At 38.7% G+C, this 15,754-nt stretch overlaps 3 protein-coding genes across 8 annotated transcripts; 2 read left to right on the top strand and 1 right to left on the bottom strand.

The window, feature by feature from the left end:
- Positions 1–1,555: 1,555 nt before the first annotated feature.
- On the top strand, positions 1,556–5,590 carry LOC111462769 (homeobox protein knotted-1-like 3). Of its 6 annotated transcripts, none has more exons than XM_023106500.1 (6): positions 1,560–2,629; positions 3,401–3,521; positions 4,155–4,348; positions 4,684–4,818; positions 5,012–5,148; positions 5,219–5,590. In XM_023106500.1, the coding sequence occupies exons 1-6, from the start codon at positions 1,859–1,861 to the stop codon at positions 5,256–5,258; spliced, it is 1,398 nt and encodes a 465-aa protein (XP_022962268.1). In that variant the 5' UTR covers positions 1,560–1,858; the 3' UTR covers positions 5,259–5,590. The 6 variants fall into 6 exon arrangements, with proteins under 6 accessions (XP_022962273.1, XP_022962268.1, XP_022962272.1 ...); XM_023106504.1 differs by having other exon boundaries at positions 5,230–5,590; XM_023106502.1 differs by having other exon boundaries at positions 1,561–2,629; positions 5,222–5,590.
- A 4,771-nt stretch (positions 5,591–10,361) lies between these two features.
- LOC111462741 lies at positions 10,362–11,178 on the bottom strand. The gene has a single exon (XM_023106460.1). It carries the CDS (start codon positions 10,959–10,961, stop codon positions 10,560–10,562), a length of 402 nt encoding a protein of 133 aa, XP_022962228.1. The 5' UTR covers positions 10,962–11,178; the 3' UTR covers positions 10,362–10,559.
- Positions 11,179–12,037: 859 nt separating this feature from the next.
- Positions 12,038–14,673, top strand: LOC111462740 (hydroxyproline O-arabinosyltransferase 1-like). The gene is made up of 7 exons (XM_023106459.1): positions 12,038–12,611; positions 12,886–12,953; positions 13,042–13,243; positions 13,323–13,490; positions 13,945–14,016; positions 14,115–14,228; positions 14,392–14,673. Exons 1-7 carry the CDS (start codon positions 12,210–12,212, stop codon positions 14,449–14,451), a joined length of 1,086 nt encoding a protein of 361 aa, XP_022962227.1. The 5' UTR covers positions 12,038–12,209; the 3' UTR covers positions 14,452–14,673.
- The last annotated feature ends 1,081 nt before the right edge of the window (positions 14,674–15,754 follow it).

The following is a 15,754-nucleotide window of genomic DNA, read 5'->3' on the forward strand; positions in this document are numbered from 1 at the left end:
AAAGAACAAATTATAGAAAATTAAGTTTTTTTTTTAATTTTTTAATTTTTATTTTTTATCCTAATAAAGAAAAAAACAAAAGAGGCAAATAATTGAAATTCAATGAAAATCCGTAGTGGTAGATGATTGGGTGGGTTGGCAGGTAGTCCACTATTGACTCCACACCCCACAATACCAAAATAATAATAATAAATAAATAAATAAATAAATAAATAACCACAATATTTCATATTTCCTTATTCTAATTTTAATAATACCTTAATTACGAAACTTACCATTTTACTTTCCAAAAATATTTAATTTAGGAACTAACATAAGTTTGATAATGACCCATTACAAGTTACTTATAAGATCTTAGATTGGTTGAAGAGGAGAACGAAATACTATGTGATTTTCATAGAGATGAAGGAAATTATGAGGCTGACAGCGAATAACATATGCTAGTAGTAGCATTAGGCACTGAGTAGTGTGCCAGCAAGAACGCTCCCAAGTGGGTGGATTATGAGATCTCATGTTGGTTGGAAAAAAAAACTAATAATTACTTATAAAAGTGTGAGACTGCAACGTCCCAAGCCCATCGCTAGCAGATACTAGATACTATCCTCTTTGGGCTTATTCCTTCGAGCTTCCTCTCAAGTTTCTTAAAATGCATGTGTTAGGGAGAGATCTCCACACCCTTGTGAAGAATGTTTTGTTTCACTCTCCAACTGATGTGAGATCTCACAATCTACTCCCTTTGGGCCAAGTGTCCTCGTTCACACTCGTTTCTCTCTTCAATCAATGTGAGATCTCACAATCCACCCCTTTTGGACCCTGTGTCCTCGCTGGCACTCGTTCTGTGGGATCTCACAATCCACCCTCTTCGAGGCGCAACGTCCTCACTAGCACACTGCCCGATTCCACCCCCTTCAGGGCTCAGCGTCCTTGCTAGCACACCTCTCAATGTCTAGCTCTAATACCATTTGAAATGACCCAAGTCTACCGCTAGCAAATACTGTCCTCTTTGGGTTTTATCTTTCGGGTTTCCCCTTAAGGTTTTTAAAACGTGTCTTCTAGGCAAGGGTTTTCACACCATTATAAACAATGTTTCGTTCCTCTCTTTAACCAACGTGGGCCCAGAATTTGAGGGTTTACAATCTCTCCCTAGCATATGATAATATCTACTAACGGTAGACTTGAGCTGACTATCACTCACCTCATAACTTCACGTTAAAGACAACGAGGTGATCAACCGGGAAAAAGGGCGAGCATTGGACAAAGAGATTAGTCCTTTGTTTCATGGGGAGTAGCTTTTGTTTTATGATAACAGAGTTCGAACCACAGACAAACTCAATCGTTGACAATTTTAAAAACAAACCAATAAAATTCTAACATTTTTGTATTAAAACTAAACTAGCCGACACCCTTCACTTACTTTTACCTAACAGCTCAATAATTAATTTCCTCTTATTTCTTACAATCATTTATGATTACTTATTTAAATAATAATTTATGAATTATATTCAATAAAACAATAAATAAATAAATATAATGAATTAAGTAAAAAAATTGTAAGGTTTATGGGCAAATTTTTAGGTGATGCGGATGTTACGTGGCAGTGGCAGAGATAAGAGGATTCCTACCAATCTCCGCCCTTACAAAGCAAGGTGGAACCAAACTGCCTTCTCACAATAAGCAGTTTTCCGGGCTGTTTTCATCGTCTGAAAACCGCTTTACCTCTCCTTCTCCGTTCTTGAGGACACGTTTGTACAGTATATCTCTTCGTCTTTCTCTGTCTCCTGCTTCCCCCCACTATGGCTGTATAATTTTTGACTACTTGGAAGTGACGGAATCTGCTTCTTCACCGGCGGTGGTATTTATGGCTTTTCGCAACCAACTCTCTCAGGACCTTCCTCTTCATTATGAGAACCAGTCTCAACCGGAACGGCCGCTTTCTGATAACACGCTGCGCTCGATTTTATCTGATCAACTGACTGACCACTCTCCGGCCGACGATGGTTCTAAGCCTGAACATCCGCTTCAGAGTACTCCGAATTGGCTGAATAGTGCGCTACTTCGGAATCAAGCACCTCATTCTCACTTTTCTGATGAGACCACGGCGACAGCTGCGGATAACGTTGACACCGACTTCCTTAATCTTCACACGACTGCTGCCAATTCTGCTGTCTCTCACCCGTCGGGTCAATGGCTCTCCCGCGCGATCCTCCATCGCGATCATAGCGATGTTTTAGATGAAGTCGCCGATGCTGCCGATGCTATGATTGGCGCTACCACTTTGTCGCGCGAATCGGATGATTTGAAAAATAACAGCAGCGGCGGGGGTGGGGAGGGTGTGAATAACAGCGACGATGTGGCGGTTGAGAGCGATGGTAATGAAGGTGCGTATGGTGGAGATGCGGCGATGAATTGGCAGAATGCGCGGTTTAAGGCGGAAATTCTGGCGCATCCTCTTTACGAGCAGCTACTCTCTGCTCACGTCGCCTGCCTCCGGATCGCAACGCCAGTGGACCAGTTGCCGAGAGTAGATTCTCAGCTTGCTCGGTCTCAGAATGTGGCGGCGAAATACTCGTCGTTTGGTCACCGTTCTCAGCCCATAGCCGGTAATGGAAAAGAGCTTGATCAGTTCATGGTACGTTTCTTCTTTTTTGATGGATCGTTTAATACAGTGGACGATGGAGGCCGTATCGTTCTCTGCGTTGGAGAAATATTATGTAATTGATTCTCTGTCTGCACTTTGTTCGTATCTTCATTTCTTTATTTTTTCCACTTTGGAGGTTCAGTACGTTTCGGACATTCGAGAAGGACATTCTTCTTTGAGAATTTAGTATGTCTAGAGGCATCGTCTTGCCAGGAAAAAGCGCGGTCTGAGTATCAGCCGCTCCCCCACTCTTCTCTTTCGCTTCATTGAGTTATCGGCTTTTGCCTTTTGAATCCAATTCGTGGATTACTGCTTTCGAATTATTGATTACCAAATGTTTGTGATCGATCTCTTCTGGTGATTTCAATCTCCGAGATTGGGCGAATCGGTAACCCCTTCCGATTTCAAGCTCTGCCATCATCATTTTCTAGTAAACTTCAGCACTTTGTACTGTCAAATTCTAGCACTTCCTTCCATACTGTTCCATGATGTTTATATCTAGTTTCTTGAAGCAATTCACTCATTTTAGTGTTCTTCTTCTGGATTCCATTTCAAATCTCAAACAAGAACATGTTTGGCTTCTCAATGTTCTTACATGATATAATTTATTTCCTGCAAGATAATGTGTGTAGCATGGCACTGTCAAAATTGACATGAATATTTTGAGGTGCTGCAGGAATTTATCTGTTGCTACTGGTACATTGCAGATGTTTAGTGCTGACAAATTAATTTCTCACTGTTTTTCATCTTTCTATGCTGCAGACGCATTATGTTCTATTACTTTGCTCTTTTAAAGAACAACTCCAGCAACATGTTCGTGTTCATGCCATGGAAGCAGTATATGCCTGCTGGGAAATTGAACAATCTTTGCAAAGCTTGACAGGTATTTTCAAACAAGAAAGAGAGAACAAAGAATTGAGAAAGTCTATTTAATATGCTTATTGGCTAGTCTATTTAGCAGTTACTTTTGTAAAAATGTCTGTGATATCCACGTCTAGAGGAGAACGAAGCATCCTTTATAATGGTATGGAAACCTCTACCTAGCAGACGTGTTTTAAAATCTTTGAGGAAAATCCGAAAGAAAAAGCCCAAAAAGGACAATATCTAATATCGGTGGGCTTGAGCTCGTATTGTTATTCTAATATTTAATATTTCTTCTGTGCAATGCTTGTACTTTGACACCTATAGTTGCTTTACAGGTATACATAAAGACATCTTAAGCAGTACTAAGAAGTTCTTTGAATGATGCAAATTGGAAAACTTCACTGCCATATATCCTATGAGACTATAAGCAATATGACTCATAAAATTGGCTAGAGGGAAATGGATGGAAGTCAATTTGATTGTTTATGTTAGCATCTGAATTTCTCTATGATTTTGATCCAATTTAGTGTGCCAGTGATCACCTGTGATTCAGTTTGTCTGTGTACACCTAATGACTATGTTTATTTTTATTTGGATCCAATGATTGGTGGTAATAAAAGTTATAATGATTTTTTGCATTTTCCTGTTCTAGGTGTTTCACCAGGTGAAGGTACTGGTGCTACAATGTCTGATGATGACGAAGACCAGACAGATAGCGATGCTAATTTGTTTGATGGAAGTTTTGAGGGTCATGATGCTATGGGATTTGGTCCTCTTATCCCAACAGATAGTGAGAGATCCCTTATGGAAAGGGTGAGGCACGAATTGAAGCATGAACTAAAGAACGTGAGGCCTCTCTCTCTCACTTTTTTGTTCCTTTCTCTTCGGTTTAAATCTTATTTTAGTTCGTGAACTTTCATGGTTGTTTCATTTTGGTCCCTAAATTTTCAAACCGTCTTTCTTCATCCTTCATAAACTGTTAACATAAACTTACAGGTTAGGACAAACATTGGGTAAGAGAAGAAATTAGATAGAAAAATAACATAACAAACACGTATGAAGGATCAAAATAGACATTGTGAAAGATTATGGACTGAAATATAACAAACACGAGTTTAGGGGCCAAAATAGAATCAAAATATGGCAGCTTAGACTAACAAAAATGGTAGCTTTGCTTTTAGCAGGGATACAAAGAGAAAATTTTAGATATCAGGGAGGAGATTTTGCGAAAAAGAAGAGCAGGTAAGCTTCCTGGCGACACCACGTCCGTCTTAAAAGCTTGGTGGCAATCACATTCAAATTGGCCATATCCAACTGTGAGTATGCTGGTTATACATTTTGAAAGGATGACTTTTCCATTTTTAAGCACTCGAAAAGTCATTCCAAAAGGCATTTCCAGAAGAAGCACATGCTCGAGACACTAAACGAGCAATATGTTACTTGCCTTTATGGATTGCTTTTTGACGGTCCTTAAATGGATCCCTAATCGGAAAATAACCCACTTTTTAGGAGGAAGATAAAGCAAAGTTGGTTCAAGAAACTGGGCTGCAACTGAAGCAGATAAACAACTGGTTTATTAACCAGAGGAAGAGGAATTGGCACACGAATCCTTCAACCTCAACAACCTTGAAGACTAAACGCAAAAGGTATAGCTACTGAACGAAATGCTACTCCGAAACTTGTGCCCCTGCCATTGTTCTAACCTGATTTGAAAAGAAGTAATGCAGGTGAGGCAACAGGCAACAACCATCCATAGCTCCACGAAAGAAGAGAGAAAACAATCGTCTGTTTTGGGGTGAGGCCATTATTTATATGCTGAAAGGAATGTGAATTAGTGAGATGATAAAGAATTTTCTAGGCGAGGAATAGATGTATAGTGTAATAAGCTTTGTATGATTGCTTCCCTTATAGTCATACTACCGATTAAGCTTAGATTCAAGATTGATTTGATTTCAAGTTGTAGTTAGTTATGGTAAAAAAATATAGCTTTTACAATACGAATCTTCCTACTAAATCTAATTAGCTTTAAAGGGTGCTAATGAAATATGGAATGGGATAATTTTATCACATGAAAAATGTTGGTTTATATTTATTTAGTACGAGCAATCCATGTGCTCCTCGACTGCAAATTATTGACTGATTTGTCAGCATGTAGTATTTAAATATTATATTGTTATTTAGATTCTCGATTTTGTGTTCGTACTCGGATACCTTACATCTTGCAGCCCCACCGTAGAGATCTTTTACAGCTAGATATTGTCCCAAATTAACGGTCTTGTTTGTGCTTTGCCTTTTAGACTTCCGCTCAAATTTTTCCTGGGGAGGGGGTTTCACAACATTATAAAAATGTTTGGTTCCTCTCTCCAACCGAGGTCCCAACGACTGGTGTGGTATCTCACAATCCACCTCCTTCAGGGCCAGGGATTACTGTGGGGTCCCACAATCCACCTCCTTCGGGGCCCGGGACTGGCGTGGGGTCATACAATCCACCCCCTTTGAGGCCAGGGATCGGTGTGGGGTCTCACAATCCACCCCCTTCGGGGCCAGGGACTGGCGTGGGGTCATACAATCCACCCCCTTTGAGGCCAGAGATCGGTGTGGGGTCTCACAATCCACCCCCTTCGGGGCCAGGTATCGGTGTGGGACTGGTGTGGTATCTCACAATCCACCTCCTTCGAGGCCAGCGACTACTGTGGGATCTCACAATCCACCTCCTTCGGGGCCAGGGACTGGCGTGGGGTCTCACAATCCACCCTCTTTGAGGCCAGGGATCAGTGTGGGGTCTCACAATCCACCCCCTTCGAGACCAGGGATTGGTGTGGGATCTCATAATCCACCCCCTTTTGGGCCAATGACCGGAATCCCGTGGGATTTCACAATCCACCCCTTCCAGGCCAACGACCTGAATCCCACCATCCACCCCCTTGAGGGCCAACGACCAAAATCTCACAATTCACCCTTTTCGGGGCTAGGGATCGGTGTGGGATCTCACAATCCACCCCCTTCGAGGCCAGGGACCAGTGTGGGATCTCACAATTCACCCATTTTGGAGCGAGGGACCAGTGTGGGATCTCACAATCCACCCCCTTCAGGGTCAGGGGCCGGTGTGGGATCTCACAATCCACCCTATTCAGGGCTAGGGACCGGTGTGGGATCTCACAATCCACCCTCTTCAGGGCTAGGGACCGGTGTGGGATCTCACAATCCACCCCCTTTAACACTCATTTTGGAGAAATCTCACATTTTTTACTCAAATAATTAACATTCACGTGTAGAGAATTTTTTGCAACCTTTACAAAATTGTCCGTATCTCAAAAAGTAAACATTCTAATATTCAACTAAGAATGATCACGTGTAATCTAAGCTAACACGCCAGGCTGTAATATTTGTATCATATGAATTATAGCCTCGGCATTAGTTACAATGTGTGTCATTTCTTGAAATTGTCAAGGGAACTTTTATGGCATTCGAAGAGAACTTAGCATTTACTTTAATCTAAAATCAATGCCATTTTTCCTTCTAAATATTTATTAATTTACCAAAATTCATTCAACATAAATCTTAATTTGAATGTATTTCTCAGAGAAACGAAGAGAATAAACGCAATCAAATATTTAATTATTTTTCAAAAAACAATAAAAGCAATGTACAAAAAGTATGACATTGGGAAGAAATGAAGAACAGATCGAAAGTATCGAACCGTACACGCATCTCATCACATTTGGCTTGTGTTCATTCCAGTTCCCAATCCGATCGGAGAAGCAAACGGCTGCCGGAATCCATGGCGCCCACCTCCGCCTTCTTCTTCTCCGATCCCTTCGTCAAAATTCAGAGCGCAACTCCTCGGATCGTACTGAAACCTCACACTCCGTCTCTTGTTAACTATGACATTGGGAAGAAATGAAGAACAGATCGAAAGTATCGAACCGTACACGCATCTCATCATATTTGGCTTGTGTTCATTCCAGTTCCCAATCCGATCGGAGAGGCAAACGGCTGCCGGAAACCATGGCGTCCACCTCTGCCTTCTTCTTCTCCGATCCCTTCGTCAAAATTCAGAGCGTAACTCCTCGGATCGTACTGAAACCTCACACTCCGTCTCTTGTTAACTATTCCATTAATGAAGCTTCTCCACTTCCGCCCTGCCATAGCTTTTATAATGTCCTTGAATCTCTTCACCTTCTTCATCATCCAACTCTGCTTCACTTCTTCGTTCTCCCGAAGCAGTAGATATTGGCATCGAACGCTGCTGCTTCGAGACAGTCTCGATCCGAATCCGAAGAAACATCCACAGGAGGAATACGAAACTCCAACTTCATCAAGATCAAGATCACGATCACGATCATTCCCCTCCTCGATCCGATCAGGCGCTCTGATCTCCTCCGATCGCGAGATTTCATCATCGATAGTCGAAGAAGAAGCCATTCTCGAACAAATCGAGCGATTAAGAGAGAAATAGATCATAAAATTTAATCTCAGCGGCCATTGAAGAAGAAGCAAAGATGCAAATCAAATATAATGTACTCGTCTTTCTCGGATGGAATCCGGAACGAAAGGCTCCAAAAATCTCGAGTGACAGCTCTGCACATCAGGCATTTGAAAAGAACCAATCAGCATTCGCCACGCATCCTACGATTTCAGTGCGGGTTTTCTTCCCATCGAACCATAGTGGGGTCCACGTGTCATAAACCCCACAGCTATTGATTACGTGGTCCCTATTGATTGACGGTCTGATTGCCGCAGATAAGCTTTTTGTTCCCCGTCCTTTCGTACGCCGCGATGTAGAGGAAATTTATACTTGTTTTTAAAAATTTGAAATACTATATTTATTCATTGGTTGCAAGCATTTAATAACTATATGAAATTCATAAAATGAAATAAATTACAAAATAACATGTAAAATACTATATAATGTATATAGTAATATGGTAGATTATTAATAATATCATAATGTTTCTGGGCCGAATATTTATTATTCAGAAATAATATCGCTTGCGTGTTACGATTCATGCAATAATCCAAATTAAAACCCGTCTTTACGGGACCACTCTCTTGCCATCTATACAAATATTATTGTTTTTTCTCTTATTTAACCATTTTTATTTATATAAAACAAAACAAAACAAAAAAAATATTTCAGTCATAAATATTGATGATATTATATGACACAACATTTTCAAATATAGTTAATAGTTCGAATTTTCATTTTAATTATATTATAATATTATTATATATAAAATATTTAATTTAATAATGATATTATACGCTGTTTATATAGCCCAACTAAGAATATATATATATATATATATATATATATATATATATATATAAGTTAGGCCTTGGTTAATTAAATTATAAACTTGCCACCGACTTTAACGGTATCTCGTCCAATCATAACTACCACACATCATCATATTTCTTGCACTTTAAGAAATTAACCCACTTTTCTATATATGTTATTTATTTACTTATTTCTCAAATTAAATTATATGTTTTATACCAATTTAGGATGATCGTAACTATTTTACGACAAATTCAATTATTTATAATAATTAAATTTGTTATGCGAAAAAATTTGGTTAAAGCCAAATGAATGCTCGATAAAATAAAACAATAAATTTATAAAAAAGAATAAACGACATAGTTCAACCGATAATTACTTCGATTATAATTTTGATTGGAATTGGAACTTTAAAAATATTAGAGTAAAGTTGAAGCTAACCCCACAGAAGAATTATATTTGATTTAATTTAGCAGAAAAAGAAAAAAAAAGAATAATTGGATATTTATAATTTTATATCCAATTAAAAAAGGGGACAACGAATATTGACGTCATTGTTGGCGTCACCACGACATTGACTCTTTGACGCTTGCTTTAATTTGCATCATTTCTTAATCTGAGTAAACCTTTTAAAAATAATATATATTTCATATTTTGAAAATGAAATTATTTCATTTGGTGACGTGTATTTATATTAAAGAAATTACTAAATTATATCATAATAATAACATAATTTATAAAGTTAATTAAAATATGAAAAGAAAATGCAATGGATAATATTGATATGAATTTTATTATAATTATTATTTTTCTTTCGGTGCGTAAAAGAATAAAGAAAAAAGATAACATAAAGTTTGTCAAAACCACGTCATTTTGTTTTCAGACTAAAATGTTTGCTTTTCTAAAAAGGATAAAGAAAATAAAAAATTTACTTTATGTTCTTACTCGAAAATAATTTAAAATAAATAATTATTTGAAAAGAATTAGTAAAACAATGACTTAATTCTATATAAATTTGATATTTAATTTTTCAATTTTGTTTTTAAATTGTTTGAGTTTGAGATATCCATTAGCAAACAAAATAGTATTTTCGAAAAAATCTTGACAAAGATTATGTTCCCACGAAGAAAAATCTTATCATCTTTTTAAAAGTATTTATTTTAAATAATATGTTAATTGATTATAACACATTTATATTAAAAATATAAAAATCGTAATAAATTCGGTGTTAATAAATATTATATATTTGTCAGAGAAGGATGGTGAGATTCCACCAGACCCGTTTTAAAATCGTGAAACGGACGGCGATACGCAATAAGTCAAAGCAAATAATATTTACTGATGGTGGGTTTGAGTTGTTACAAATGGTGTCAGGGTCAGTCACGGGGTGCACCCTCAAGGGAAGTGAATTGTGTGATCTTGCATCTAATAAAGAGAACAATGAAGCATTCGTTATAAGAATTGTGTTTTTAAAGCATTGAGACTGACCACGCAGACCAAAACAGACAATATTTACTAATAGTGAATTCATATATCTAATTTGAGCTCGGAATCGTTGAATATACATGAAAACGTTATTCAATTATGCTACCATATGTAAATGTTTCATAGTAACAGTTCGAATATATATATATATATATATATATATATATATATATATATATATATATGTGGTATTTACAATTCCATGGGAGTGGAACTTTTAAGGGGGAATTCCTATGGGCGGAGCAATTTACATCCAAAATCCGCTTAAAATAATAAATGAACTATAATCAATCATTCAACCGAGATTCCATCTTCAGAACCGGCGAATTTCGCCGCCGGAACACGCTCCTTGATCGGCGGGGGGAATCTAGCAGTAAAATTTCTGAACGGGAACTCATCGTCTTCACGGCAATCGTCCTCAAAATTGAGGGCATAACTGGAGGAATCGTAGGAAAAGTCGACGGAGGCGAGGTACCTTTTCCTCCGGCGAGCGATGCGAGCGAGGAGATACCGGCACCGGGCAAGTATTCCCCTGAATTCGCCGACGGTAGATTTGAACCAGGAACAAGGGGATCTCGTCGGCGACTTGGAGGGGGAGTCGAGGAAGTCGTCCTGTTGGAAGCCATGGAAACAGCAGAAGGAGGACTTGAGCTTGCGAGCGAAAGCAGGAGAGTGATGAAAATGAGGCAACATTTTTGGAATCCGAAACAGATGATTTTTCTGTGGGAGTGGGTGAGTGGCCAATATAATGGATGAGGAGGATAGGGGCAAAAAAGGAAAAGGGAAAAAGTGAGTGGATAAGGATGGAATATTATAGTTTGGAGGCTTACCGTAGGCGCCGGAAAAAGCGTGGAAACCGCGGTGTGTGTGTCAAATCCGCGTAGGATCTTTTGGGGAAATGTCGGAATTATCCACGGGGGGCTGTCTGAATTCGACTTCATGACTCACTCTATTTGGACTCTGACTCTGAGCTTCAAAGTTGAGGTCAAATTTGATTTCCTCACTTACTTTGCTGAGTCAAATAATGTAGGAAAATTGTGTTCTTTTTACTTATTTATTTATTCCCCCTCGTTTAAATTGTGGTTACATAAGCACTCGAGACGTTGGAATACCAGCCGCCAATCCAATCCGATCACATGTCTATAATCTATCATGCACTGTGTCACAATCGCATTTTTACGACACTTGTTCAAACCTAGCAAATAAGTCAGCCGTGAGAAGTTTGGACGTTGCAACAGCGTTAACGTGTGTTTCGACCTTAAGTTACGTTTGCGAGAAATATTTTAGAAAACGTAAGAGAGAAAATATATTTGAAAAAAATAACTTTATATGACTATAAGCAAAGAAATACGCACTACAACTTAAATAGCATATAATTTTCTGTAATATATTTTGAGACATTTTAGCCTTGGTGGGTGAGACATGATTTTTGGTGGAGGGTCATACACCTCGGTTTGACACAACATGAAATGGTAAAGGCCTATTTAAGACGAAAGTACGTAAAAGGGGCTTAGAACACGTCCTATAAAAGTATGACTGGAACATCCGACATGTAGCTACAGATAACATGTTTTTGACAAATATGACTGTGACACAGACATACATTCGGTTAGATAGGATTAGGGGCTTAGAACACGGAGGCCCAATGATAACCAAGTGTTAGCCCAACACCTTGGTTGGGTCAAGGCCCAAGAGAATGGATCGAGTCAGAAACCCAATCCATGGCCTATTTATCGTTGAACTCATAAGAAAAGAATAATAATAATAATAAAATAACTCTCCACTTTTGTCAGCCAATTTCTTGAATAACTCCTCTCTGGAGGCGACGACTTTTTTCTGAAACTTCTGCTTCCTCCCTCCATTCTGTCTCCGATTTGAGGGGGATTTAGATGGGCAAATCCATTTGAGCGGAATCCCAGAAGGTTGGAGACGAAGGCTGAAATGGGTTGCGGGAATTTGTTCTTCTTGGTTCTGGTAACCTTCTCTGTTGCTCTAATTACCTACAACATCATCATCTCTGCTAATGTCCCTCTCAAGCAAGAGCTTCCTGGTCCATCAAGATCTTCATCTTCCATTACTGTGGACCCTGTGATTAAGATGCCGATGGCTAAATCCAAAACTCCTTCCTCCAAGCGACTGTTCCATACGGCCGTCACTGCCTCCGATTCGGTGTATAATACTTGGCAGTGTCGGATTATGTACTATTGGTTCAAGAAGTTCAAAGACGGACCTAATTCTGAGATGGGTGGTTTCACCAGGATCTTGCACTCGGGGAAGCCCGACAAGTATATGGACGAGATTCCCACCTTTGTTGCTCAGCCTCTCCCGGCGGGAATGGATCGGGTACTGATTTCTATGCTTGATTACTACTAATTTCTATGTTTCTGGTTCTGTAAAGTTTGGAAGATCTCAGGGGAAGTGTTTATCTGTGATTTATGTGACATGCTATATATGATTTTGTTTATGCACAGCACCTGTTTGAAAGAATTCCCCTTAGGACAGCAAACGCTCGCATTGAATTTCTGTGTTTCTAAACTCCTTGGATAATGAAATGATGTCAAATGGGTTTCATTTTCATGGAGCTGAAATTACTTTCTGTGGTTTGAAAATGTTACAGGGCTACATAGTTCTCAACAGACCATGGGCGTTTGTGCAATGGCTTCAACAAGCGGACATCAAGGAAGAGTATGAAGAACTTTTTATTATTTCTTTTTTCCTGTTCTAATGGATTGATGGATCAATTATGTTTTACTTTTGAGTTCATCTTTTGCAGTTATATACTCATGTCAGAACCAGATCATATCATTGTGAAGCCTATACCAAATTTGTCAAAGGATGGGCTTGGGGCTGCATTTCCATTCTTTTACATCGAGCCAAAGAAGTATGAGAGTCAACTAAGGAAATTCTTCCCGGAGGACAAGGGTCCGATTACCAACATTGATCCAATTGGGAATTCACCTGTTATTGTTCAAAGGGTATGCGACATCATGCTTCTAAATGATAATGACATTAGGATTCTTCTCACCCTTTTCTTTTTCGAATAAATTTTGGTAGGAGTCTCTCAAGAAAATTGCTCCCACTTGGATGAATATTTCCTTGGCAATGAAGAAGGATCCTGAGACAGATAAGGCGTTTGGTTGGGTTCTTGAAATGTATGCTTATGCTGTTGCTTCCGCTCTGCATGATGTTGGTAACATCTTATATAAGGACTTCATGCTTCAGGTTCTAAGAGAATCTCTATTTCTTTTTATCATTCTGGTTTATATGCAACATAGCATTTGTATCCATTCTCATTGCTGTTTGATATCTTTGTTCACCGAAACATAATCAACCAACCATTTGAAATCTTTGTGAAAATCTTATTATCTTATGTTTTCTTTTTACCAGACCACATGAAAATTTATCGAATTCCATAGGCATAATAGGGTGTGAACATGGAAAATGAGAGGGAGTCCCGTGTTGGCTAATTAATTAAGAAGATGATCATAGGTTTATAAGTAAGGAATAAACCTCTATTGGTATGAGGCCTTTTGGGACACTAAAAGCAAAGCTATGAGATCTTATGCTCAAAGTGGACAATATCATATTATTGTGGAGAGTCGTGATTCCTAATAGATTTGACTGTTCGTTCTGATTTTCTCTATTAATTAACTTATTGGACGTTGGCACTTTGCAGCCACCGTGGGATACAGAAGTGGGCAAGAAGTTCATAATTCATTATACTTATGGATGTGATTTCAATATGAAGGTAATAAACACATGTTGATTATGTGTCTATCTCATCTATTATACAGCATGGCTTACCTTCTTCTGTCTGTGGCTACTTCCTATATCTCTGGAAAACAGGGACAACCGACTCCCGGGAAGATTGGAGAATGGAGGTTTGACAAAAGATCATATGATAATGTCGTCCCCCCTAGAAACCTTCCTCTGCCGCCACCTGGCGTCCCCGAAAGTGTGGTACGTGTCCGATATCTGTTGCATGTAAGATGATGTGGAATGTTGTGTATCCATGTCAGAAATACAGCTACTATGGTTAATTTGGTACAGAAAACGAATTGTGATGAAGTAGTTCAAAAATTGTAGTGATAACTGAGAACATATTTCATTAATGTGTTTGCAGGTGACACTTGTGAAAATGATTAATGAAGCCACAGCAAACATTCCGAACTGGGGATCTTAAGAAAGTTCTGTTACACGTGCTTGAAAAGTATGAACACCCGGTACTTGATTCGATTCTTACACAATATAAATACGTTTTTTTTGGTTATGTATTGATTATCTTGTATTTGATTGGCAAAGGCAAAGGCATAGGCAAATTTTTGAGATTTGTGTTAAACGTTGGTTGGTTGGTTCTAGTGCTAAAATAAATCCTACACTGGTTGGAGAGAAGAACGAAACATTATTTATAAGGGTGTGAAAATCTATCTCTAGTAGATCCGTTTTAAACATCATGAGGGGAAGTCTGAAAGGAAAAGCTAAAAAAAGGACAATATCCGTTGGCAGTGGACTTAGGTTGTTACAAATGGTATCAGAAAAACAAATATTGGATGGTCTGTCAGTGAAAACACTGGACTTAGACACTAGGCGGTGTGTCAGCGAGGACGTTGGGCCTAGAAGGAAGGTGGATTGTGAGATTCCACATCGATTAGAGAGATGAACGAGAACGTTGGACTCCAAAAGAGGCGGATTGTGAGATCCTACCTTAGTCGGAAAGGAAAACAAAACATTTTTTTATAAGGATATGAAAACTAGATAGTTGAAGCGTATGAATTTTAGATAGCTAAAACCTATGTCGTGTCGATGCACCATGAATGTTAAGTATTTTTTCCAAATTTCAAGGCAAAACCCATTAAACCTATGTCGATTTTAGCCGCATTTTGAGCGTCTGCCCTTAGCTAGATTTGGCCCCAATTGCCCCTTTCATCTCAGCCTCGGCGGCTTCTGGCCCAAATACGAGAAGTATTCATGCCCTGTCGCGTCCATCAACTGTTATAAACCACAACCCCAAATTGATCAAGTTCCATCTAAATCTTTCCAAACACGTCGTGCTTAAACTGTTTGGTGCCTTCTAAAATGCCTTCCGTGGTCATGGAAGCCTAAATCACTCGGGTCTCGTCCTCAATAGAGAACTTGGCATTCTTGAGGAGGCTATCCATGTCTTCGGAGCGGAGGCCGATGGTGAAGACGGAGGGGAGCTTATCAGCTCTCATGGCTTCAACTTCGAAGGTGTAGTTGACCAGAGTGAGATCGAAGATCGAAGGTGATTCCAGTCAAGTTTCAATCTAATTTCTAATTTTTAAAAAATGGTTCAAAAATACAGAAACAACCAAAAGTACACTGAAAATCCACAAAACAAAACAAAAAGAAAAAGAAAAAAGGACAACATTGTTTACTCCAAAGAAATTGGAAAACACCCAAAATAGATAACATTATTTACTCCAAAGAAATTGGAAACCACCAAAAAAAAAAAAAAAAAAAAAAAA

Source organism: Cucurbita moschata, unplaced genomic scaffold (genome assembly GCF_002738365.1).
Source record: "Cucurbita moschata cultivar Rifu unplaced genomic scaffold, Cmos_1.0 Cmo_Scf00027, whole genome shotgun sequence".
NCBI lineage: Eukaryota > Viridiplantae > Streptophyta > Magnoliopsida > Cucurbitales > Cucurbitaceae > Cucurbita > Cucurbita moschata.

What these genes read in the sequence shown, in the direction of transcription:
- LOC111462740 (XM_023106459.1), top strand. Translation starts at nt 12,210, where the DNA reads ATGGGTTGCGGGAATTTGTTCTTCTTGGTTCTGGTAACCTTCTCTGTT. An exon ending in CAAGCGGACATCAAGGAAGA is followed by an intron (nt 12,954 to 13,041) that starts GTATGAAGAACT and finishes CATCTTTTGCAG; the next exon opens with TTATATACTCATGTCAGAAC. An exon ending in CTGGCGTCCCCGAAAGTGTG is followed by an intron (nt 14,229 to 14,391) that starts GTACGTGTCCGA and finishes ATGTGTTTGCAG; the next exon opens with GTGACACTTGTGAAAATGAT.
- LOC111462741 (XM_023106460.1), bottom strand. Translation starts at nt 10,961, where the DNA reads ATGTTGCCTCATTTTCATCACTCTCCTGCTTTCGCTCGCAAGCTCAAG.
- LOC111462769 (XM_023106500.1), top strand. Translation starts at nt 1,859, where the DNA reads ATGGCTTTTCGCAACCAACTCTCTCAGGACCTTCCTCTTCATTATGAG. An exon ending in CAAATTGGCCATATCCAACT is followed by an intron (nt 4,819 to 5,011) that starts GTGAGTATGCTG and finishes CCCACTTTTTAG; the next exon opens with GAGGAAGATAAAGCAAAGTT. An exon ending in TTGAAGACTAAACGCAAAAG is followed by an intron (nt 5,149 to 5,218) that starts GTATAGCTACTG and finishes TGATTTGAAAAG; the next exon opens with AAGTAATGCAGGTGAGGCAA.